The 27534-nt window shown below is 35.1% G+C and overlaps 1 protein-coding gene across 1 annotated transcript in view; it reads right to left on the reverse strand.

Annotated features, from left to right (window-relative positions):
* Positions 1-1394: 1394 nt before the first annotated feature.
* Positions 1395-27534, reverse strand: part of CFH (complement factor H) — a 94056-nt gene continuing 67916 nt past the window's right edge. The window contains exons 12-22 of the mRNA XM_032136422.2: positions 23952-24128; positions 22598-22780; positions 22310-22489; positions 20734-20910; positions 11917-12099; positions 11263-11448; positions 8133-8306; positions 6902-7078; positions 5319-5495; positions 2902-3084; positions 1395-1788 (exon numbers count right to left, since the gene is read on the reverse strand). Coding sequence (XP_031992313.1) covers positions 1586-1788; positions 2902-3084; positions 5319-5495; positions 6902-7078; positions 8133-8306; positions 11263-11448; positions 11917-12099; positions 20734-20910; positions 22310-22489; positions 22598-22780; positions 23952-24128 — 2000 coding nt within the window. The 3' untranslated portion in view covers positions 1395-1585. The remainder of the gene's footprint in view (positions 1789-2901; positions 3085-5318; positions 5496-6901; positions 7079-8132; positions 8307-11262; positions 11449-11916; positions 12100-20733; positions 20911-22309; positions 22490-22597; positions 22781-23951; positions 24129-27534) is intronic.

The following is a 27534-nucleotide window of genomic DNA, read 5'->3' on the forward strand; positions in this document are numbered from 1 at the left end:
CCACATTGTAAGGACATAGTAGGAAGGCACCACAGTGGGAAGGCACCAAAACAGGGAGCAAGCCCTTACAAGACATCAAATCAGTTGGTATCTTAAGCTGGAAAATCTCAGCCTCTAAAACTGTATGAAATAAATTTCTATTTTTTATAAACTAGCCAGTTTATGGTAATTTCTTATAGTGGCCCAAATGTACTAAAACAATTTAGGAATAAACATATATTCCTAAGTGTTAACATTACTACCAACATAACTTGCTAATTATAACAAATGTCCTTTAGATTTTTGAAATCTGGCTTTCCTCAACTCAAGCAATTTATCTAAATCACGATCACTAACAAGGGGACAGCCTGAGTATATAAGCCACCTGATTTTATACAATAAGAAGTAATAAGGCATCATTAAATAATAATTGCGTTGTATTATTGATATCTTTATTTTTCACATAATGGCTTCACCTCCTTTATGAGTTTAAAATGTTCCTAATCAAAAATGATTTTACTTAACTAGTGCTGATTAAAAAGAATGAATATAAAAATTACATTTCAGAACCTTACTATTGAAATTTCCAAAACTCTTCCACTCCAAAAATAGTTGAGGCTATTTGATGTTAAGATCATTACTGATGAAATCTTTACCATTCTCAACATGCAGCGCCTTGCTTGTTAGACATCATTATTTTAAAATAAATTGTGCTTTTGGTTCAAAAGTGATATATGTTAAAGGTAGAAAAATCAGAGAATGCTCATATATACAAAAGAATTAAACCATAACTTTTACCCCTACTATCTCTAAACACACACACGCATACATATACATACACACACACACACACACACACACACACATTTATCTATAGTTTTGAATTTCCTGGCCATATTGTTTCTGTAAACATTAATTCAGGGCAAAAGTATCGTGTTTCTGTGTTTGCAAGTGAGTGCATGCAAGTGAGCATGTTACAACTGATACTGTATTTTTATTTTTTGTATGTTTATGTTGTAATATTTATATACCGAATTACGTTTTAATTCCTCTTTATGATTAGTTTGCATTATCACGTGTGCTAGATTGACATCTTATAGAAGTATCTACATTTCACCAGTTTTGGTGCATTTACGTATTGATATCACTTTTGGTGCATTTATGTATTGATAAATAGTAATTACTTATATCTCATTACCAACATGAGTTAAGACTTGACTTGATTTTTACATCTTTGTAAAGTGATATAATTTTGAAATCAGAGACAATGATATGTTTTCCATTTACTGTAAAACAATGAGCCTCAGAAGCCATGGAGAAAGCTTTGAGAGATTTAAGAGTGATGAACAGAAATAAAGTCTGAAAAATTGCATCTAATTTCTTGCCACAACAATGTTATGAACTGGACACAACAGTTAGTTTTCCAAGTTTTAATAGGGTGCTTTTAAGAAGAGAGCCACCGGTCTCCGATTATAATTACATTTTCACAAATTAATCCAAAATTTTACCTATGAATAAAAAGGAGTAAAACAATACTTAAAAAATGAAATTGAGAACTGATTTAATACTAAAGTTCTGAATAAAGGTGTGCATTTTATGATTGATTCTATCTTTTTACGCAAGATGGATACTCCAGTTTCCCATCCCAACATCTTGTTCGCAATGTGTGAGAACTTGGTGAAAGACGATATCCAGATCTACACACAAATTCAACTGATTCACCTGTTCTCGAATAAAGTTTATCTTTGGCTATCCACCTTAATGTTATGTTATATTTTTCCATAATTAATCGGGATATTACACACGGATCTGAAAATAAAACACAGTAAACATAAAACACTAAGTAGTATGCAAATCTTCATAGACTTTCAGGTTTTCAAGTAGAATGTTATATGATGGTTCAGGAATTATTTCTCAAAACACGATCCAAACCGACTATGTAAAAACATCATGTTGATTTAAATAAACTTAAAATGGCAATCGATGTGAAAATGAGGTTCTATGTTTAATGTATGAGAATTAGGGGTGTATTATCAATGATTCACTACCTCAGTTGTCATTTTATGATCCCTGCATTTTAGAACTTATCATTGCTGCTTTTGTTTGATTAAGGTATTGGTCAAAGAGTACAAACTTTCAGATATAATATGAATAAGAACTTGGAATCAAACATAGAGATCTAGTGATATTTAGAGCTCATAATATTGTATTGTTTATTTGAAAATTGGTAAGAAAGCAGATTTTAAGTGTCCTCACCACAAACACACACACAGACTCACACACCAACCTACACCCAATGGTAAGCATAGGTGATGAAGAATGTGCTAATTAATTTGTGGTAATCATTGTAGCATAAATACATCAAAACAGCAAATTGTCAAAAATGAAAATATATTTTTATTTGTTAGCTAAATGCTTTAAAATAAAATATAAATATAAAGAGAAAAATTACTTATTTTTGTTGTTTTTATTGAGACGGAGTCTCGCTCTGTCGCCCAAGCTGGAGTGCAGTGGCGCGATCTCGGCTCACTGCAAGCTCCGCCTCCCGGGTTCCCGCCATTCTCCTGCCTCAGATTCCTGACTAGCTGGAACTACAGGTGCCGGTCACCATGCCGGTTATTATTATTATTTTGTATTTTTAGTAGAGACGGGGTTTCACCCTGTTAGCCAGGATGGTCTCAATCTCCTGACTTCGTGATCTGCCCGCCTCGGCCTCCCAAAGTGCTGGGATTACAGGTGTGAGCCACCACGCCCAGCCCTAAAGAGAAAAATGTCTAAACTTTACTTTCTAACATCAATAGTTGGTAGGCAAGCATTCAGCAGAATGGTTGTTCAATAATCTGTGATTATTTTGTTACAAACAGCAAAATATCAGACTCATCACACTGATTTTTCCAGCCACGTGAATATTAAAGTACTTACGTAAGCATTTTGGAGGTTCTGACCATTGTCCATTTCTACATGTTATTCGCTTGTTACCCTCAAGTTGATACAAGTCCTGGCATTTGTACTCAACTGATGAATCTGGAGCATATACTGACAACGGGAATGAAGTAATGTCCCCATTGTCAATAGGTGGAGGGGGCCCACATTTTCCTGTAGAATCTAAAAAACATCATTTCCTCACTTGATTTATTGTGAGAGCAAATCAAAATACAAGCTCAAATAAGGCAAATACAAACACAGCACTTTATATAATATCAACAGTTTTGTGATTTCTGGTAAAAGAAATGAGTCCTGGAAGAAATTTTAACCCTTTAAACTGAAAGTAATTTATTTAAGTTCTTTTCTCCCTACTGAAAGAACACATAAAACATTAACAAATATTGCAGCTTATAGTAGACCAGGATTAAGAAATGTCTTAATGAATACATGCTAAACATAGAAAACTATAACAAAGTTTCTTATTTCATATTCAACATTCTTTGGAGTAACACTAAGCGGACACGGGTTTTGAAATTGATGATGGTTTTTAAAAATCCCATAGGAATTATAAAATGGAAAAGTATGACAAAAATTTTTTAAAAACACTGAATATACTTAATAATACATTGGGAGCTGACAGACAAATAAATCCATGAACTTGAACATACAGCAGTATAAATTACCCACTGTGAAAATAGACTGAAAACAAAAAGCTGAACTGAAACATTCAGAAAAATACAACAACAAATAATGCAGATGCAGAAAAAGAAGAGAAAGGATATTGGGCTGGAAAAATGAAAAAATAAAATGATGCCTGAAAACTCCCCATTTTGACCATAAGGCATAAACTTATATTTAAGAAGCTGAGTGAAATCCAAAGAGGATAAACATATTGGAATTTATACCAATACACATTAAAATAAAACTACTTTAAAAAAAGAAAAAAATACCTTGAAAGCAACTAGACAAAAACTATGCTTTTCCTCGAGGGGATCAACATTTCCAATGATGGTAAGTTTTTCATCTATAACCATGTAGCACAGTTTTCAAGTGTTGAAAGAACTGTCAACTCCAAATTTTATATCCAGTGACACTATCTTTTACAAGTAAAGGGGTAAACATAGACATTCTCAGAGAAAGGGAAACCAAGAGAATTTGTCTCCAGCAGACCTATGCCTAAAGATTAACTAAAGGAATTCTTCAAATTAAAATAAAAAAGATAAAAAGAGCTTGAGACTTTAGGATACTGAAAAAATAGAACAATATAATGGATAAAAAGAGGAGTCAATATAACAGGATATCTTCTTCCTCATAAGTTTTTTCAATTATGTTTGATGTTTGAAGCTAATGAGTTTAATATGGTGCTCAATGTATGTACAGAAAATACTAATGGCATTGATACTTAAAATGTGGAGAGTATAAATGGATCTACATGAAAGTAAGGTTTCCATATTCCAATTGAAGATTTAAATGTCAGTACCAGTGGACAGTAATATATTATTACATGTATACAGTATTAGCTAGAGCAACAACTTTTTAAAAGGAGGAGAAAAGCTATGCAAAGAGATACAATGGAAAATAATACATATGAATCAAAATTAATCTCCTTAATAATTTTCCCTACAGGGAATGGAGGAATAGGGAAGTTGGACTGAAACCCAGAGGAAACAGACAGGAACAAATAAATGACAGAGGTTTAAGTCCTATATGTCAATAATTATTTTAAGTGTAAACGGTCCAAGTGCACCAGTTAACAGGCCATGAAAGGATGAATGGATATGTAAACAAGACCCAACTATATGCTGTCTGCAAAAACTCACTTCAATATAAAACATAGGTAGAGTCTAAGTGAAATAGTGAAAAAAAAAACACAGAAAAACATTAATTTTAAAACATAAAGGTGAGTAAGATACAATTTCCTTTTTTGGTTTCGCTTACTTCATCCCTATATATTAGAATGACCCAGGACTATGTGCTCAGACTTCTTTTTATAAATACAGTCAGTCACACACCTTTAAATATAATCCATATGCTGAAGATGCCCACATTTATATCACAATCTATGATCTCTCTTCAACTGCCTATTCCATATCTTAGAATGCACATCACTTATGGCTGTCAAATGCACATAATGTCTCTTTTATTACACGTATTCCTGAGAAGGAACTAAGTGTTGTAATGCTTAAAAAGTATTTTTTTTCAGGTTCCAACTCTTTTAATTTGGTCAAATCTTTCTCAAAAATCATATACCCTATTACTTGTGTTCTGTTCACAGGAAGAATTGAATTTTAAGAACCATCAATAATTTTATTTGCATTTGAAAAATCTATTAATAAAAATTACTTCATTTTATTTAAATCAACGTATTTTAACCCTGCTATACTACCCCAAAATGTTAAAAGAAATATAATTACCTTTGCATTGAGGTGGTTCTGTCCAGTTTCCATTTAAACACATCACTTCTTTTTCCCCAAACATTTCATAAGGGCTCCTACATTCATAACTTACTCTCTCATTAGATGGATATTTACTCATCTGTCTCGACACTATATGAGCATTTTGTACTGTGGGTGGATTCACACAGGAAGTGTCTGAATAGAAAAAAAAAGTGGTTCCACCTAGTGTTCATTTTGAGTAGCAAATCAACTAATACAGTTACAAATATATTTCAAGACGAATTTAAAATAAGTGGACAATCTCTCAAATATTTTGTTGATTTTAATAAATTTAAATGTAATATTGAGGAAAAGGCATGAAACTATTTTTTGTAAGGTACAAGCTTTGATGTTTTCAATTTTTTCTTCATCCTTCGCTAGAACACTGATAGACCTTTATTTTTTCACTTCTGGGAAGGCAGTGTAAATGAAAGTTTTCCTGGACATCTCTCTTTGAGTTCGAGCAGAACAAATATTACCAGTTCTATTTATTTAACATTAATTTATAAAACGCAAAAAGTCAGCATAAATAGATTATGTGATATCAGATTTTTGTTTGCAATCATCCTGCTTATACATTTTAGCCTCTTAAAAATAAACACAAATAGGCATTTTCTTAGCGAATAAGCAAAGAATTAAAAACACATTTTGAAAATTATGCAAGTTAAAAGAGAGGAAGAATGGTTAATCAAAGGATCCAAATTGGAGATGTGGAAAAATAAAAGAAAATAAGTCTATAATAATAAAAATAACTTCAGATAATTTAATTGCCAATGATTAAGGATACTATGCTGAACAATGCAAAATTCATCAGAGAGTTTCAGGTCCATGTGTAGTGATAATAGACTATAGCAATGCTTCCCACTCAGAAGTGTGCATAGAATTCCCTGGAGGGGTTGGTAAAACAGTTTCTGGGTTCTATTTTGAGATTTTTGATTCTGTTATGTCTAGAATGAGCTTACGGAATTTTATTTTCACTTCACACAATCTCCAAGAAGATGATGATGCTACCAGTTTGGCGACCACACTTTGAGAACTATTGAGCTAAGATTAATCATCAACTACTCAGTTCCATCTTTGTATTTTTAGGCATATGACTACTTTTTCCTGCCCTAGAAACTTAATTTATGTCCATTTTAATGATGTTAGAGACAATTCTATATTTTATTGCCTAAGACACTCTATATAAATAAATTGTACTTATATGTTTACTTATTTTATGTTTATCTATTTTTTTGAGATGGAATCTCACTCTGTCACCCTGAGTGGAGTGCAGTGGCGCGATCTTGGCCCACTTCAATCTTCATCTCCCTGGTTCAAGCGATTATCCTGCCTCAGCCTCCTGAGTAGCTGCGACTTCAGATGCATGTCACCATGCCCCACTAATTTTTTTGTATTTTTAGTAGAGATGGGTTTTCACCATGTTGGCCAGGCTGGTCTCGAACTCCTGACCTCAAGTGATCCGCCCACCTCGGCCTCCCAAAGTGCTGGGATTACAAGTGTGAGCCACTGGGCCAGGCCCGCTCATTATATAAATAAATTTTAAAAATTCATCAAAGTACCTCTGCATGTTGGCCTTCCTGTCCATCTGCTATTAATGCATGTTACATTACTGGGTCCATCCATTTTGTAATGTGTTGCACAAGTGTAAGTCACTTGCTCACCCGACTTATACGAATCCTTCTTCTCTCCCATGGGTATGGCATTTTCAAAGCTAGGTAAACTGAGACAATCTGTTTCTGAAATAGGAAAAATATGTATTTGTTCAGCAAATCTTTAAAAATAGGTTACATACAGTGCATGTAATGGATTCTAAAATAGCGATATATAGAATCAATGAATACTTTACAACATTTTTCTTGTAACTTGAGAAACTATATTAGCCATTTTGTCTTAATTACTTTAAATTCTTAATAGGAATGATATTAGAAGCCTGAAGAGAGATTGGTAGCCTTAGCACTTGAGATTACACATTTTTTTGTTCACATTATTTTTTGTCCCCACTTGCCACCTGATATGGTTAGGCTTTGTGTCCCCACCCAAATCTCATCTTGAATAATAATCCCCAGGTGTTGAGAGAGAGACCTGGTGGGAAGTGATTGGATCATGGTGGCAGTTTCCCACATGCTGTTCTCATGATAGTGAGTTCTCACAAGACATGATGGTTTAATAAGTGTTTAGATGTTCCTCCTTCACTCACTCCTCTCCTGCCACCTTGTAAAGAAGGTGCCTGCTTCCCCTTCAGGGGTAATGGTAAGTTTCATGACACTTCCTCAGCCATGTGGAACTGTGATCAATTAAAATTTTTTCTTTTATAAATTGCTCAGTCTCAGGAAGGTCTTTACAGCAGTGTGAAAATGGAATAATACACCACCTATGTTGTGTATGTATTTCCAAATTTTTTGCTTCTATCAAATGTGAAATATTTATAATAATTTTTAAAAATATTTTAGAAAATGTACTTATAGGGAGATTGTTGATAAACTGACAGAAGATTGAATAATGAGGAGATTGATGAGTAGAGGCAGTTGTGCCCTAAGAACAGAGATGAGAAGTCTGAGAATATACATTAGAGGATGCTTAAAGTTCACACAAGATGACGTGAAAATGAACCAATTTGACTTATAATGTCAAATGTTTTAATTAATACAGCTATAATTTCCCACAACAATTCAGAATATTCAAGAAAACCTTATGAATTTCCAGGGTCACTGTTTACTTTCTTATTGGTACCACTTATACTTTGAATGAGGAATATTTATCATACATATAATAAAATTCAATGCACCATACTTATGCATGATGGAGGCTGAGACCATTTTTCTCCTAAGCATTTTGCAATTGCAGGCCCATCAATTCCAAAACCATCAAAACATTTGTATGTAACTTCTTCTCCATACTGATAACTGTCTGACATGTGAGCTACAGCACCCTGAGAAATCTCAGGTGGAGATTTACATGGAAGGCCTAAGAAAAAAAAGAATGAATTCAGGTTTCAGTAACTCAGACATTTAATTTTATGTGCCTGTTTTTATATTAAGTAGTTTTATTTGAAAATAATACAGGAGCTACTATGACGTCACAGAGAAGTACACAAATGTTTCCTAAAACCAGCCTTCTGGTGTCTGTCTATCTGACCGTCACCAACTGAAGAAGGACTTGAAACTAAAAATAGCAACACATTTCAGAAAGAGATCATCTATGCCTGGTAAGCAATGCCTCTGTAAACTTAATAGTGATAATAAGATACACATTGAGGGTTAACCATTCCAGGTAAAACATAATATATTGTAGGAAATCAGAAGGGGCATTGTGGGAACAATGTAAAAGAAGTTTTAAAACATAGTGGCAAAGCAAACATGACAACTTGCAGAATAGGTTTGGCTGTGTCCCCACCCAAATCTTTTCATGAATTGCAATTGCCATAATCCTCATGTGTTGTGGATGAGACCTGGTGGGAGAAAATTGAATCATGAGGGTGATTATTCCTCTGCTGCTGTTCTCATGATACTGCATGAGTTCTCCTGAGATCTGATGGTTTTATAAAGAGCTTTTCAGTCTTCGCTTTGCACTTCTCCTTCCTGTCATCATGTGAAGAAGGACATGTTTGCTTACCCTTCCACCATGGTTGTAAGTTTCCTGAGGCCTCCCAGCCATGTGGAATTGTGAGTCAATTACACCTGTTTCCTTAATAAATCATGCAGTCTTGGGTAGTTCTTTATAGCAGCATGATAACAGACTAATACAGTAAATTGGTACTGCAGAGAGTAGGGTGCTGCTGTAAAGATAACCAAAAATGTGGAAGCAGCTTTGGAACTGGGTAACAGGCAGGGGTTAGAACCATTTGGAGGGGTCAGAAGAAGACAGGAGAATGGTAAAATGTTTGGAACTTCCGAGGGAGTTGGAGGGCTCAGAAGACAAGAAGATGTGGGAAAGCTTGCCACTTCCTAGAGGCTTGTTGAATGGCTTTGACCAAAATGCTCACAGTGATATGGACAATGAAGTCCAGGATGGGGTGGTCTCAGATGAAGATGAGGTGAGGAACTTGTTGGAAACTGGAGTAAAGGTCACTCCTGCTATGCAAAGAGACTGGTGGCATATTGCCCTGCCCTAGAGATCTGAGGAACTTTGAACTTGAGAGAGATGATTTAGGGTATCTGGCAGAATAAACTTCTAAGTGGCAAAGATCTCAAGAGGAAGCAGAGCATAAAAGTTTGGAAAATGTGCAGCTTGTAAATGCAATTAAAAGTTCGTTTTTCTAGAGAGAAATTCAAGCCTGCTGCAGAAATTTGCAAAAATAATAAGGAGCCAAAGCTAATCACCAAGACAATGGGGAAAATATCTCCGGGGCATGTCAGAGGCCTTCATGACACCCCCACCCATCACAGGCCCAGAAACCCAGGAGGAAAAATGATTTGATGGATCTGGATCAGGTCCCTGCTGCTCTACGCAGCCTCAGGACATGGTGTCCTGTATCCCAGCTGCTTCAGCTCCAGCTGTGGCTAAAAGGGGCCAACATACAGCTTGGTCCATTGCCTCAAAGGGTGAAAACCCCAAGCCTTGGTGGATTACACATAGTCTTGGGCCTGTGGGTGCACACAAGTCAAGAATTGAGATTTGGGAACCTACAACTAGGTTGCACTGGATATATGAAGATACCTGGATGTCCAGGCAGAAGTTTGCTGCAGGGTGGAGCCCACATGGAGAACCTCTGCTAGGCCACTGAGGAAAGGAAATGTGGGGTTAGAGCCCTCACACAGATCCCCACTGGGGCACTGCCTTGTGGAGCTGTGAGAACAGGGCCACAATCATTGAAGCACCAGAATGGTAGATCCATCGATAGCTTGCACTATGTTCCTGGAAAGGCCACAGACAATGCCAGCCCATGAAAGCAGCCAGGAGGGGGACAAAGCCACATCTGCCCAAGGCTGTGGGAGTTCACCTCTGGCATCAGCATGACCTGTATGTGAGACATGGAGTCAAAGGTGATAATCTTGGAACTTTAAGGTTTAATGACTGCCTTATTAAATTTTGGACTTCCATCATGCATGTAGCCACTTTGTTTCAGCCATTTCCTCCCTTTTGGAATGGAAGCATTTACCCAATTGTAGCTCCATTGTATCTAGGAAATAACAAACTTGCTTTTGATTTTACAGGCTTATAAGTAGAGAGGACTTGCCTTGTCTCAGATGAGACTTTGGATATGAACTTTTGACTTAATGCTGGAATAAGTTAAGATTTGGAGGACTGTTGGGAAGCCATGATTGTGTTTTGAATTGTGAGGGCATGAGGCTTGGGATGGGCCATGGGGGAATGATAGGATTTGACTGTATCTCCAACCAAATAACAATTTGAATTGTAGTTCCCATAATCTCCATGTTTTGTGGGAGGGACCCAGTAAGGAAGTAATTGAATGATGGGGGCAGTTATCCCCATGCTTCTGTTCTCAGGTTAGTGAGTGTGTTTTCATGAGATCTAATGGTTTTAAAAGGGACTTTTCCCTCTTTGGTCAGAACTTCTCCTTCCTGCCATCATGCATTTGTTTCTCCCTCCACCATGATTGTAAGTTTCCTAAGACCTCCTCAGCCATGCAGAACAGTGAGCCAATTGAACTTTTTTTAGTATGTATAAATTATCCAGCATTGGGCAGTTCTTTATGGCAGCATGGGAATAATACAGATAGGTTTAATTTCACTAGATATTATTTTTTAATGCCAGAATAAAAGGTGACTCCATCATGAACAAATAAAATTAACATAAATAGAATAGATTCAATCATGCAAAAAGTATTTTAATGGTACAATATATAAATAATTTTATATATGCAGTGATCTCAATTATTCTTTCCCCTCATTTTGATAATAAGATATTATTTTTATGAATTCTACTGTAAACAGAAATTGAGTATTCATATTGGCCTAACCTTCACACTGAGGTGGAGAACTCCATTTTCCCATGTAGCATGTTGTTTCATTTTCCTCAGATAGCCTGAAACCACCTTCACAAGTATAACTCAATTTAGTCCCATGTGCATAACTTTCTTGTGAAGACCTGGATGAATTAATGGTTCCATGTTCTATCGGAGGTGGTTGTGAACATGGAATTTTTTCTAAATGAGGAATGAAAATCAAAGGGTCAAAAACAAATAAAATACTTAAATTGAAATATAAAACTAAATACTATTTTGGATTTTAAAGTGAGTATAATTTGAACAAATAAAATTATTTAAAAACAAAAGCATATTAGAAACTCGCAAAGATATATTCCTGCACCATATCTATGTTACCATCCTCTTGTTCAATAATCCTCTTCATTCATGTCTTGTTCATCATGAGGATTAAAATATGCATGAATGGAAATGTTATTTGACATTTACATAATATTCCAAAGATTTTGGCTGTATTTTGTTCAAAAAACTGAAAGAGTGGTGATTGATTAATGTGCCTAGGTCCTAATTTATTTTGTCAGGATAAAGTAATAGACATAGAGAAAGAACTTCTCTCTTGTTTACATGAAGCACAAGAGAATATTAACCTCATTTGAAAGAATTATGTAAAACAAATTATACACTACTGACCAACACAGCGTGGTATTGACTGCCATCTTCCATCTTTGCATGTAATTTCTTCTCCTTCCTGAATTAGATAATTTTCTTGGCAAAGAACAGATACTTTTTCTCCATCCCGGTAATTCAATGTGGTTGTCATATTGTGAGAATTGGGAATCTGAGGAGGAGGTGGGCATAATTGCATTTGTGGCACTAAAAAATATAAAAATATAATTAATTTTATGATAAAAAATTAAAAATAAAAATATTAAAATTAGGCTTTTTATTAAAAATAATTTATATGATTAAAATAGAATAAATGGAAAGCTCAATAACTATGTTTCATAAATTATCACATATTAATTATGATGTTTTTGTATGCAGATATTATACTTTTCAGCTGTGTAACAGTTACATTAAACCATAGAACTTTTGGTTTGTATTCTCAAAGACTTTCTTGTAGTTTTTTCATATATTCTTTGTTTAATACATTTTGCATAATTTATGAATATTGATTTTAATTATTTTGAGCCTTTAGAATGTTTTAATGGAATTACACACTCTTAATTACATGCATTAAATAAAAATTGATATCTATAATCAAATGTATTAGGATTGGATTAAAACACTCACAAATTTTCTGCCAATGGAATCTGATTAGCCAGAAGTAGAATTATATTTAGTTAACAACCAATTTGGTACTGACACTTGACCAATATAAGCATTAAATATAATCGCTAGTGATTTATAGTGTGATATTTAAAGCTTGAAACTCCCCTAGAACTTTTATTTACTAGCTTACCTGTACTGTTTAGGGATATTTAAATGGATGTTATGCACCCAGTTTAATGCATTGCACAGTCTGGCTTTAGTTATATAATCATACATAAAGATATCTTCGTAAACTCACAGCTAAGCTCCTGTTAAACTGCGATACATAAGAAATACCTTATTTTCTCATAATATGAAGATGAATCATGTCCTGTTTGACTGATGGGGGAGTTTAGAAGCATCTGGGAGCATTCAGCATTCTATAATCCCTTGATTTTGCTTTCTCCTATCATAGTGTATGCTCTACTTCACCTAAAGCATCATGTAATCATACTCTAGGAAATCATGGCAATGATTTCAAGTGTCTGACATTTTGTTATCAATTCAGGGAGACGTTTGGGTGAATAAAACTTCATTAAAGTTTATTGATAATGTCGAGTTTTCTTTTTTTGCTTATGATAAAGTATTTCATATTTACCAAAATTATTTTGCTTGTTTCAGTTTTTCAATATTTTAACATGTTTTAAACATTCTCATCAATTTATTTTTCTTAAGATTAATGATCAACTATTTATGCTTGAATGATTCTTTCCTTCTATTTTTGTTGGGTGTATGTTCCTGTCTACCTTCTAGATTGTAGTACCTGTTGCTTTTATTTTTTTATTTGCTTTTTCTGATGCATGTTGTAATGCTAAATACATCTCTGTTTCAGCTGTATCCCATTGATTTTAATATGTACCACAATCATTATTATTTAATTTAAAGTATTTTCTGATAGTAAGCAATTGAGAAAGAGATTATTTAACATTTTGTGACATGGCAAATAAATTTAAAGAACATTGAGACCCAGTATAGCCTAATTCTACTTTTAGTGTGTATGCATATTTTTATTTGTAAATAGAACCGTCAGCAAGGTAGACTATGTGCTGTGCAATTAAAAAACTGAGTGTTTCAAAATATTGAAATTTTCCCAGTATTCTTTCACAACAGAATTAAATTGGAAACCAGCAAAAATCACCTATCTAGAAAAAAACAAATATTTTGAAATTAAACAATAAAATTCTATATAATTGATCATCAACAGACAAACCACAAGACAAATGAGAAAATATTTCAAATCAAATAAAAATGAACTCTCTCTCTCTGTCTCCCAACACACAGAACATACACACACACATACGTGTGTAACATTTTGGGACACAGCTAAAGCAGTGCTTAAAAGAATAGAGCTTTAAAGTTTTATATTTTCAAAGTATGATAGTTTATGACCATGTTTTCATTTTTCACCCTAAGATTGAGAAAAGTGAAATTAAAACTGAAGACATCAGAAGGAAGAAAACAGTAAAATCAGTGAAGAAGAGAAAACGGACAAAGAAACACAGAAAAGGGAGAAAATTAGCAAAGCTAAAATTAGTAAAATATAAGAAAGCTAAAAAATAGAGAGCAAATGGAGAAAATGTAAAAGCATTACAATTGGTTTTTGAAAATATTAATAAAATTGAGGACAAAGTAAAAACAATGATCAAGATTTAAAAAATGATCAATATTGAGGATAAAAGAGGGCAGTGACATCAGCAAGATGCCAGTATAGGAAGCCACCACTCTCTCTTCCCTTCACAGGCACACTGATTCAATGACGATACTGGAACCAATTCCCTTTATGAGATATCAAGAAACCAGTTCAGAGCCTCCTGCAACCCTCTAAAGTAAACAGAGATCAGTATATTTTGGCTGCTGCTCCATCAGAGAGGAAAGATAAGAGTGAACTATTTATCATCCTAGCTTTTTGGGGAGCATCCTAAAGTACTGGTTTCTCTCTTGCTTGTGTAGGAGCACTTAACGATACCTGCAATACTCTAGTTTCCTGGGAGTAAAATAAAGAGCTACACAGGGGGTGATGTCAGCAACATGGCAGAAGTGGAAGCTCCTGACTCTTCTTCCACCAAAGAATGTCCTAAACAAACATCTATTCATGAATAAACTCCTTCTGAAAGAAAATCAAAGACCAGTAAAGGGACTCCTACTTACCAGGCAACAAAGAAAACATTCACATTAAACAAGCAAGAAAAGTTGCAACACAATGGAGTATGGACCCCAGCCTTGTTCACTGCACCACACAATTAGAAAAGGAATCTCAAAACCCCAATTTCTCCTTGTGGAGAGTTGTTTTTGGATCTCACATAAAGCATCCAAAGTTTAAGTTTCCTGTGCTTTGGCCTTTAATTCACTAATTTTGGAAGCAGAGGAGATTAGACACATGAGAGTCTCTCTAGATCACAGGAAAAGCAATGGTATGATACAAGTGCTGAAGAGCTTCCAGAAACTTCATTCCTTAATAGCAGTTCAGAGAAGGGATTGAAAAAACAGTCCCCTGTTTCTCCCCAGAAGGAATTTTATGATATATTCTTCCTGTGGCTACTTGGAGGTCTGAATTCTAAAAAACTTGCAGTCTGGATTCTAACGAACTTGCATCAGGCACTTCTCTAGCCGGTTCCCATGGCTCACCACAGTGATAAATCCAGGTACATTAATCCCTCTTAGAACAAGTTTGTCCACACAAACTTGAGTGCCCTAACTTTTACAACTTTCATTCAGGGACTGTATTCTAAAGCTCTTAGTTCTGGGAGTAGAGGGCACAAAATATATCCAGAGTCTATCTAGACCACTAAAAAAAGAAATGGCAGTTTTATATGGGTGTGTAAGCACTTCCAGGAGCTTCATTGCCCAAGAGCAGTGCAGAGAAAAGGTGTTTAAAATGCAGCTCCCTGTTTATCCTCAAAAAGGTTTGTGTCATCCATCAAGTGCTACAACCTGTACAGTTACCTCCAAAAGGACTCCTCTTAAAACTCTTAACTGTCACAGCAGATATTAAAAAAATACCAGTCTCCATAGTTCATAAAGCAAATAGGTGGTCTTAAAATGCTATGTAAAAACTCCAGGTGCTATGCCAAATTGGAGCAGTGCAGAAAAGGGAACAGAAAGTTCAATTTCCATTTCTCTGTCGAAAGGGCTTAGGCCACATACTTGCACTGGCTACTTAATGAACTGGCCTCTATCGAGTTTGCACAGGGCATCTAATGACGCAAACAAACAATAATTTTCCTGCAGCCAAAGCCAAAGTTTGGCACTTCATGAGTCTCGCCCCAATGATAAATTCAGATTTATCCATTCTTCCTGGACCAAGTTTAGCCATGCATTCAAATGTCATTACTTTTTTTTTTTTTTTTTGGAGACGGAGTCTCGCTCTGTCACCCAGGCTGGAGTGCAGTGGCACGATCTCAGCTCACTGCAAGCTCCGCCTCCCGGGTTCACGCCATTCTCCTGCCTCAGCCTCTCCGAGTAGCTGGGACTACAGGCGCCCGCCACCACGCCCACCTAATTTTTTGTATTTTTAGTAGAGACGGGGTTTCACCGTGGTCTCGATCTCCTGACCTCGTGATCCGCCCGCCTAGGCCTCCCAAAGTGCTGGGATTACAAGCGTGAGCCACCGCGCCCAGCAAATGTCATTACTTCTATAGCTCCAACTCAAGAGATTGTCACCTTAATAAACTCACACTGGGAGATGATAGAGATTTGCATTCCTGAAAGGCCCTACATCACAGAATACAAAAAGCTGGTAATACGATGGACTCATTTCAAGCAGATACCTCCTCAAGATCAGAGTATGCAGCCTGAATATTAGTACAGGCATTAGCCACGGATTCTTTACTTGGTGTAATACAGAGCGAGTAGGAGATAAACACGCACATTCACTTTCACTATGAAAACAGAAATAAGTAAATACACAGCCAAGTCCTCAATATTTTCAGATACATCTAGACAGCCTGGCTCCTAACTTATTGGTCCCAGGTCCTGAAAAGATGTGGCACATTCTAACCTCGAAGGGGCCACCAAAAATAAGAGACAGCAGTCTGCACAAAGACTTGAGAGGCACATGAAAATCTCTGGCTGGAAAAATTAGTGAGATCTTTCTCCTATATGAAGCCAGTCTGATAAGACTGAGAAAGGCCATTGTCTTATCTATTGCATAGAAACACTGTGAGTTAAAGAAAAATAAAGAAACAAGATAATATACTCCAAACAAAAGAACAAGATGAGTCTCCAGAAATTCACCTGAGGGAAGTGGATATAGGTGTTTTACTCAAGAAGGAATTCAAAATAATGGTCATAAAGATACTCACTGAGACCAACAGAGTAATGCAAAAACAAATTAACTACTTCAACAAAGAGGTAGAAAGTATTTTTAAAAATACCAAACAAAAACCACAAATTTGAGAATACTATAACTGAACAGAAAAGTTTTAAAGAGGTATTCATCAGCGGACTAGATGAAGTAGAAGAAGGAATTAGTGAACTTGAAGGCAAATTACTGAAAATCACTGAATCTGAGAACCAAAATAAATACATAAATAAATAAAAGTGAAGATAGCTTAAGATCCAGATGGAATACCACCATGTAGAATAACGTATGCATTATCACCATGTTAAAAATAGAAAGAGACACAACGATACAGAAAATATGTTCAAAAGAATAATGATAGAAAACTTTCAACAACTGGGAAAGAAATAGAAACCCACATCCAGAAATCTCAAAGGAAATCAAATAAGTTTAATAAGAGATAGTCACTTAAAGACATAACACAATCAAATTATCAAAAGTTATAGACGAAGTATTGAAAAAAGCCAATGAAAAGTGAATGGTTACATAAAATGGAATTTCCACAAGACTGTCAGTGGATTACTCAACAGAAACATTGCAGGCCATAGTGAAGTGGAATGATATACTCAAAATTCTGAAAGAAAATAACTGCCAAGCAATAATTCTAGATTCCACTATTCTGTCTTAAAAACAAAAGGGTGATAAAGGCTTTCTGAGATTGAAAAAGGCTGAGAGAGCATAAGGACTCTTTTCTGCCTTACAAGAAATGTTAAAGGGAGTTCTCGAAAGTGAAAGAAGAGGATGCTAGTTAGTAACATGAAGATGTTAAAGTATAAAACTTACTGGTAAAAGTAAATACAATATGAAATTCAAACACTCTAATACTGTAACAGTGATGGGTAAATATAGCTAGCATAAACGTTAAAAGGTAAAAGTACTAAGAACAACAGAGGCTACAAACTTTGTTAAGAGATAAGAATTATTGAAAGATGCAAAGTATGTGATCAAAGAGAAAACATGGGAGGAGCAGAGTAAAATTTAGAGATCTTATATGTAATCAGAATTCAGTTCCTATCAACTTACAATATCCTGTTATAAGATACGTTATGCAAGCCTAAGGATAACCACAACTTAAAATAGCCTTTTATAAGGTATGTTATGCAAGCCTAAGGATAGCCACAAAGCAAAACCTCTGATAGATACACAAAAGATTAAAAGAAAATATCCTAAGCATATGGCTATAGAAAGTCATCAAACCATGAATAAAGCAAGCAAGAGAGAAAGAAACAAATAATTTAAAAAACAATCAGAACACAATTAACAAATTGCCACTATAAATCCTTACCTATCTAAAATTACTTTGTATGGTAATGGAATATATTGTACAATCAAAAGGCATAGAATGACTAAATAAATTAAAAATTAATATCCAATTATAAACTGCTTACAATTGACTTACTTCACTGTAACGTACATTCATAGATTGCAGTGAAGGCATGGAAAAAATCTATAAAAATAAAAACTAAAAGAGAACGGGGTAGTTATACTCATTTCAGACAAAATAGACTTAAAGGAAAAATTGTATAAAGGTACAAAGAAGGTTATTATATAATGATAACAGGGTCCATTTGTCAAGATAATATAACTATTGTAAATCTATATATGCACTCAACATCAAAGCAAGCAACTAAATATATAAAGGAAACATTTAGGAAGCTGAATGGAGATGTGGATTGCAACACAGTAATAGTAGGGGATATCAGTATTTTACTTTCAACATTGAGACAGATCATCCAGACAGAATATCATAAGGAAACATTAAACTTGAACAATAATTTACACCAAATAGATTGGACAGACATATAAAGAACATTCCACATAACAACAAAACACATATTCTTCTCAAATGCACACAGAATATTCTCCAGAATAAATTATATGTTAGGCCACAAAACAAGTCTTTTCAAATTCAAGAAGACTGAAATCATATCAAGCCACTTTTCTGACAACAAAGGTATGAAATGAGAAATCAATAATAGGAGGAACTATGGAAAATTTTAAATTAGGTGAAAATTAGACAATATGCTCTGAAACAATAATAGGGTCAAAATATTTTAAATAAATTTTAAAATATTTTGAGAAAAGGAGAATGGAAACAAAACCTAGCAAAACTTATGGAATGCAGCAAAAGTAGTTCTAAGATGGATGTTTTTAGGAATAATTGCCGATATCAAGAAAGCGGAAAGAACTCAAATAAACAGTCTAGTAATACCCCTCAAAAAAACAGAAAAACATGAACAAACTAGTCAATTCCAAAATTAGTAGAAGGATAGAAATCATAAAGATCAGAGTAAAAGTAAGTAAAATAGAGCCCCCAAAGCAGTACAAAATATCAATGAAAATAGTTTTTTTTTAGATAATCAAAGATTGACAAAGCTTATCCAGAATAACTAAAAAAGAGAGATATGGCTTAAAGAAATACACAATCGGAGATGAAAAACGTGACATTACAACTGATATCACAAAAATGTAAAGAATAATGAGAGACAATTATTAGCAATTATTTGCCAACAAATTGGATAACCTAGAAGAAATGGATAAATTTCTAGACACACACAGCCTACTAAGATTAATTCAGAGGAAATAGAAAATCTGAACAGAGTAATCACGAGGAAAGAGATTAAGTCAGTAATAAAATGTTTCCCATCAAAGAAACTCCAAGACCTGATGGCTTCATTGCTGAATTACAACAACATTTTAAAAAGAACTAATACCGATTCTTCTAAAACGACTCCAAAAATTTGAAGAGAAGATCATTTTTCTAACTCATTCTAGTGGCCCAACATTACTCTGGAACCAAAACCAGACAAGGGCACAACGCAAAAAGAAAACTACAGGCAAAATCCCCTGATAAACATAGGTACAAAATCCCTCAACATTATACTAGGAAAACAAATCCTACAGCACATTAAAAAGATCATTCACTATGATCAAATGGGTTTAATCCAAGGAATGTAAAGGTCGTTTAACACAGGCAAATTAGTAAAGGTGATGCATCACATTAACAGAAAGGACAATAACTATATGATCATTTTAATAAATCTATATAGAATTGCTAAAACTATAAAACTTCAAGAAAAAACTGTAGAACATGTACACTTCACTGCATATATATATATTATTTGCTTCTTTAAGGACTCTAAACATATTGAAATGTTGATAGCAGATTAGTTTTTGTATTGGTTGTCAATACTTTCTGTATATCCTAGACTGGCAGACATTGGTAAAAATATTGAAGCTAGTGAGGCAAGGAAACCCACAATTGGATAGCAAAATACAGATATAAAATGTGAGAAGACTGGAATGAACCCTACACTATTCAAGTGAAACTGTATGTGTCAATATGACTAACTTTTCAAGATAGATAAACAATAAATTAATAGATAAATAGATGATTAGGTAAATGAACAGATAGATGAATAGACAGAGAGACAGATTAAATAAATGAAATCAACAGAAATAGATATAGATACATACATACAAGCATACAGACATATACAAACAGATACATAGTAGTTATTGGCATAGACAGAGGTATAGGCAGAGGAACATTTGTTGACAAGAAAAGGAATGAGAAGCACTGGTCCTCCAACAGTAATGATGACATGTGGTGCCTGGTTTATGTGTATATGTGTGTGTTTGTGTGTGTGTGTGTGTGTGTGTGTTTATACTAACGGTAACTAATTCACATGGCACAGTTAATATTAGGAACAGTGTTTTCATTAGTTTCTAATTTACCTGCCTTATTCAGGAGCATTTGTAATAATAAATAGCTAAAATTTTTAAAAGACACACATACCTATTACTTTTCCAAATGAGAAATAGAATACATTTCTGAAAACAAAATAAGAGCTTACTTGAGCAGGTCACTTCCGGATCCCATCTTCCATTTATGCAGACTGCTTGTATGTGTTCTTCTTTTCCTCTACATCTGTATCTTATGTTAGAATTATGATCGAATTCTTTCTTGTTTATAAAATTTCCTTCAATTATAATTAAATTTGATGATTTGCACTTCTTAAGTTTATCTATTGCTATAAAATAAATATATTTTTATGAAAATTCAAATTATAAGAAACCAACTATTACATAAAAAGTTATAAAGTAAATAGTATTAGCATGGTAAAATTATGACATCATTATAAATTTCACCAACCAAGTTATTCCTGATCACATTGCATCAAAATGCCATTATGTCAAAATATAAGCCCTGTATTCTGTCGCTGAAATGTTAGAGATATCTATCATAAGACATTTTGTTCTTTGGGAAATACAAAATATCATTGGATATTTCACTGGATGAATAAATATGATGGGACATTAGGACTCTTAGAATTCGGGACCCAGGAAAACTTTAGGAAATAACTCAGTTTTAGAGAAAAGCGAATGAGGGTCCCCAAGATCCTCCCGGTTAGTCATCAAAGAGGCAAAATGATTTTAAAGATTGTAAATCTCAAGTCACACCCTAAGTAAATCACCTTGCCTTCTTGCTGATCAAGACATGAGACTTACAGTGTGAAGTCCATCAATGACATGTACGTCCTGACTCAGTCCCTGACTACCTCATGTCACTCAGCTATACCACTGATGTAGAGGGCCTGTGGCCCACCAACCCTGCAGCACATTCACTTATTTTGGCTGATATGGAACGAACTGAAAAATTATCACTTTTGGAAGCTTTAAGAGAGAAAGGAATCCTATGGGAGAGTAGTAAGTAGGTACTTTGTCAACTTTGTTTCTTTGCTTCTCAGTGCCTAAAAAGGAATACCATATAACAACAATAATATTTATATTTTATATAAAACACTCATAATTTCTCGGTAAATAGTATTCATATTTAATCATATGACAATTTTTTAATATTTTTAGTTTTTAAAGAAAGAGTCTTACTCTGTTGCCCAGGCTGGAATGCACAATAGAGCTCACTGCAATCTCGAATTCCTGGCCTTAAGCAATCATCCCTCCTCAGCCTCCCAAATAGCTGGATTACAGGCATGCACCACCACACCTTGACTAATTACAAAATTTTTTTTATAGAGATGGGCTTTTGCTATATTGCCCACACTAGTGTCTAGCTCCCAGCCTCAAGAAATCTTCTTGCCTTGGCCTCCTGAAGTGTTGGGGTTATAGGCGTGAGAAAACACCCTGGCCTTACATGACAATTTTATAAGTAAAATGTTGCTTCACACTTTTAAATATAAAGAATACTGATATCAGATGAAGAAAGATTCATAAAATTATATTGCTAGCTTTCTTTTTTCTCTCTAGACACATGTTGAATTATAAACAATATGCAAAAGATTGGTCTCATTATATTGAAGACTGGACATTTTGAGGCATATCTGTAAATTTCAAAAATATAGTTGCAATTATTGTTTTTACAATAAAAACATTAAACTTTGTTAAATGTTGATTTAAGAAGGGTATTCTCACCCACACACTGAGGAAGTTGGGTCCATACTCCATGAATACACGTAATTGATCTGTGCCCAATCATTGTAAATGATTCTGAGCAATTGAATTCCACCGAATCTCCATAGTAATAAGGAGGGGAAGAAAACTGGGCATAGCCATGTTCAAGTTCAGGTATATCTCCACAGGTACTCTCCTCCACTATGTAAATTTTACAAAAAAAGTTTATTGTGAAAACATGATTTTTGTGTTTTAGATACAAAATACAAAAGTTTTCACAAGTTTAAATATTAATATTTTATACATTACCAATACACACTGGCAAAGTTGTCCACTCTCCATCAACACATTGAATTTTATTAGGTCCTTTCATTAGAAATCTAGGATTACAATAATATTCCACCACTTCACTGTGTCCATATTCTTCTTTTCTTTTTTCCTTAACATCCCCATTGAGGAGTTCAGGAGGTGGACCACATGATTGTACTTGCTCTATAGTAGAAATACTATGTAAATAATGGTTAAATTGTCTGTTTTACAATATAAAGATTCAGTAAAATGGAAAGATTTTCTTCTTTTATTCATGCATTCTTCATTATGTAACTTATTATAGCATCCTAAACAATCAAGAATGGTGTTCATATTGTATTACTTATACTAAATTGTCACATTGAAGGGATATTAAAATGTTAAAATATGCTCAGACTTCTAGATATCTTAAAGATGCAAGAAAACCAATTAGCAAATGTGGTTATGAAAATCATGTTAATTTTTACATTTCATGGAAACATTTTATCATAACATTTTGGAAAAATATCATAACTGAGGCAAGCATTTGATCAACATCCTTTAAGTTTGACTAATCAATACAAGCAACTGAACTGAATATAAGCTGCTTAAATATTGTTTAGACACACTCGGTGAAACTTAAGTTACAGCCCACACTATATAAAATGTCCAGAATGGATGTTGACATTTCAAGCAAAATGAAAATTAACAAAGAAATCCCGCCATTGTCAGCCACTACTATGGTTTAAATGTTTGTCACCTCCAACCCCATGTTGAAACTTCATCCCCAGTGTTTCAGGTGGGGCCTAATGGAAGATGTTTGGGTCATGGGTATGGATCTCTCATGAATAGATGAATGCCACCACTCAGGGAGAGTTCTCACTCTATTAGCTCCTGCAAGAGCTGGTTCTTAAAAACAGCCTGTCACTACCCTGCTCTCTCTCTTGCTTCCTCTCTCATCATGTGTTCTCTGGACACACTGGCTCCTCTTCCCTTTCTACTAGTATTCTGTGGCTCTCACTGAATGCAGATGCCCGATCTTGAATTTTGTAGTCATGAGTATAGTGAGCCAAATAAAACATTTTCATAAATATCCAGACTCAGTTATTCCTTTAGAGAAACATAAACCTAAAGTAGACTAAGACTGACAACACCTGTGTGTCTAGGAATACTTCCAGTACATCGTTCAAGAAACAATGGAGATTAACTTAAGTAACTGAATCTCAGGTATTCAGTACCCAATACATATCCTTCACAGGCAAATCTTTGACTTAATTCATTAGATTACAGGCAATGGAAGCCCAAACAAAATTAAGAAAAAGTTGGTATTTAAAGTTCTAATTCTTATTTCAGCAATTGTAAGATAAGCATTCACCTTTACATATTGGGAGGTCAGGAGATAATCCAAAGTGGTAGCACTGAATGGAATTAGGTCCAACTATTGTAAATCCTGGTTTGCAGGAGAATTTCAACACCTCTCCAACTTTATACTGGTCTTTCTTGCGATCAGGAACTAAGTGTACATCTATTTTAGGAAGTTCGCATTCTCTTTCTTAAAAAAGGCAAAATAATTTCATGAGAATATATAATTAATCATTGCCAAAGTTAATTTTACATGTGCCACAATAAAGCGAGGTTGATATTGGGTCATACAGAGGGGCATCAGATAAATCCTTTTCCCTCTAAAGAATGCTACATATTACGTTTTAGATGCTGTCTAAATTGAAATGGAACTTTATTACAAATGTTATGGTATTGAAATAGATCTCTTCTAAAAATTAATTTGTAAATGCAACTTATTTAAAATGAATCTAGTTTTAATCACTGACATTTATGAAATTTAATATTACTTTTTTTACTCAAAACATGAAATTACTCTCTCATACTAAAAAAGACTAATTTACAATTTTAAAAGTGCATATAGACCAGAATTGGGGCTTTTTAAAAACAAGATGACTGACTAAGGAGTTTGGACACCAGTTCTCCTCAGAAAGAAGAACCAAAGTTACAGGTAAATGATCATAACTTGAAAAATATTTAAGAGAGGGTGCAGGAGCGTCATAGAGAAGCCAAAGCACGGAAAAAGATAGAAGCAAGAGCCTGGCAAAGGTTGACTAGGACCCTGTGGGACCTCATAGAAAGCATAGGTCGGAGTTTTTTGGGCTCCCTGCAGCTCACCGTGTGGATCCAAGCCGTCAGAGAGCTCTTCTGCCTTCGTGAACACACACACTGGTGTGAGTGGAGATTTGGGAACTTCTTGAGGGCATTACACCAAACTACTAGTTGAATAGGGTCATCTGCCTTCCCCTTGGGCCTGAGCTGCAGTGGTAGGTTTCATGCCTGCAGTGCACTCACATGGGAACTCTTTCCTACCCAGGAACCTCAGCCGTCTGCCCCCATAACACCAGAGCCGCACAAATATTCCCTGGCACCTGCTTGGATGTGGCAGTCACCCATAGCTGGCTGGACCCAAAGGAGTTACAGCATTGCCAACAGTTTAACCACCAGGGAGACTATTCCTAATGGAAAGTGCAACAAAGGGACACCCCTTGTGGCAAAGAAGACTGTAGCATTCACTTTCCTGTGTGCAAGAGCAACCTGCTTGTGGGCTGAAAATGACTACACCACTTCCGGCAGACACACAGACGCGGTGTTTGGCTCTGCAAGGGAGGAGTATAGATCCTTCCCAGGAGCCCAGTGGTCCCAGTGCTTGGGCACGGATGTAGAGAGGGGAACATGTCCCATGCGCCCAATTCTGTGTTCATAGCTGTGGTCACTCGCAAAGGGGACCGGTGCAGACACACCAGAGGACAGACATTCTAGGGGTATTAGGGGTGGCTACATCTCCACTGGTGATGTGCCCAATGAAGCCAGGCTTGCAAGAAAGACAAGCTACGGGTATCTCCCCAGGGTCTTCCCCTGACACGCCTGTCAGGGCTGGTGCTTGTGCTCATCCTTGGAGCAACCAAGGGTGAGCTTAGTGGTACAGATCTACCCCGCTTTGTCCCCAGCTCCTCAGACCACTGTACTTTTCACAGATCAGTCCATTCCCTGGGGCAACAGAGAGTTTCTCCCATAAACAATGACAAGCACATGCTCATCTGCTTCCCCTGCAGCTGGCTCTTACCTGTCCGCGCCACCTACTGTCCTGAATGTTGAACTGCACAGGCCAGTGCAAAATGCTGACACTAGGGCATGTTGCAGGAGAACAAGGTTAGTTTTCTGCGAAGTCCTCCATACCAGCCCTTCAGGAGGCAGTAAGCCTCGTCATATACCCAGTACATAAGTACTACAACCAGCAATTAAGAAAGCCATCATACAAAAGTTATCTCTAACCAATATACTCAGAGTCTTTACCACTGAAAGAACCCAGAACCTAAACCGAATAGCCCTATACAACATACATCATAGTTATATTCTCAAAGGGGAAAAAAAAATCCTGTCTGTTGGAAACTGGACTCAAAAATAAGAAGAGATAGTTCATCTGGATGAGAAGAAACCACTGAAACATTTCTGGAAGTATGATTTAAAACAGCGTATTACAACACTCGCAAAGGATCACACTAACTCTTCAGCAATAAGTCCTAACCAAAATAAAATCTTTGAAATACCAAAGAATTTAAAATATTTATTTTAAAGTAGCTAAATGGAGTCCAAGAGAAAGTTGAAAGGCAACACAAAGAAATTAGAAAAAAACTCAGGATATGAATGAAAAATGTACTAAAAATATTTTTAAAAAACAAATAGAACTTATGGAAATGAAAAATTCATTGAAGAATTACAAAATATAGTTGAAAGATTTAATTACAGACTATATCAAGCAGAAAAACTTGCTCTCTGAGAGCATGAAGACAGATCTTTCCAATTAACCCTGTCAGACAAAAATAAAGAGCAAATAACTTTTCTTAATGAGCAAAGGTTTTGAGAAAAATGACGTTCTAAAAAATGAGAAAACTTAAGAGTTACAGATATTCTTGAGGGAGAAGAAAAAGCTAAAAAAACCTTTTTCAGGAAAATTTATCTCCTCTTGCCCTCTTGCTAGAGATATAGACATCCTTATACAAGAGGATCAGATAACACCAGGAAGATGCATTGCGAGATGAACTTCTACAAACGTATAGTCATCAGGCTATCTAAAGTCAATGTGAATGGGAAAAATTATAAAATCAGCAAGAGAAAAGCATCTAATCAAGTATAAAGGAAATCTCATAAGACTAACAGTGGACTTCTCAGCAGAAACTACAAGCCAGAAGATATTGGTGTCCTATTTTCAGAGTTCTTAAAGAAAGATTATTTCATATTTATTGAAAAAACATATATTAGAGATATATTTTGTATTTTGCTAAACTAAACTTCATAAATGAAGAATATATAAAGTCTTTCCAAAACAAGCTAACACTAAGGGAGTTCATCACCACTAGAAATCCACTTTAGGAATTCACCCCACAAGAAATGGTCCAGGGAGTCCTGAACATGGATATAGATGGTCAATACTCACCATCATAAAGACATGCAAAAGTACAAAACTCACAGGTCTTATTAAAAAATTACACAGTTAAGACTACAAACCAGCTAGGTAACAACTAAGATAATGACAAGAACAAAACCTCACATGACAATATTAACTTTTAACATAAATAGATTAAATGTTCCACTTAAAAGATGTAGATTTGTGGACCAAATTTGGAAAACAGAAACCAACCACATGCTGCTCACAAGAAACCCACCTAACTTAGAGAAACCTATAAAAACTCATGGTAAAGGTATGGAGGCAGATATTTTGAACAATAGAAACAAAAAGCATTTGGTATAGTTATATTTATATATAAAAAAGACTTTAAATCAACAAGAGAAAAAAAGACAAAGAAGTTCATTATATAATCATAAAGGAAGCAAGAAGATATAAAAGTTCTAAATATATACGCACTCAAAACCTCAGCACTCAGATTCATAAATGA

The sequence above is a fragment of the Hylobates moloch genome, unplaced genomic scaffold (assembly GCF_009828535.3).
Source record: "Hylobates moloch isolate HMO894 unplaced genomic scaffold, HMol_V3 SCAFFOLD_18, whole genome shotgun sequence".
Lineage (NCBI taxonomy): Eukaryota > Metazoa > Chordata > Mammalia > Primates > Hylobatidae > Hylobates > Hylobates moloch.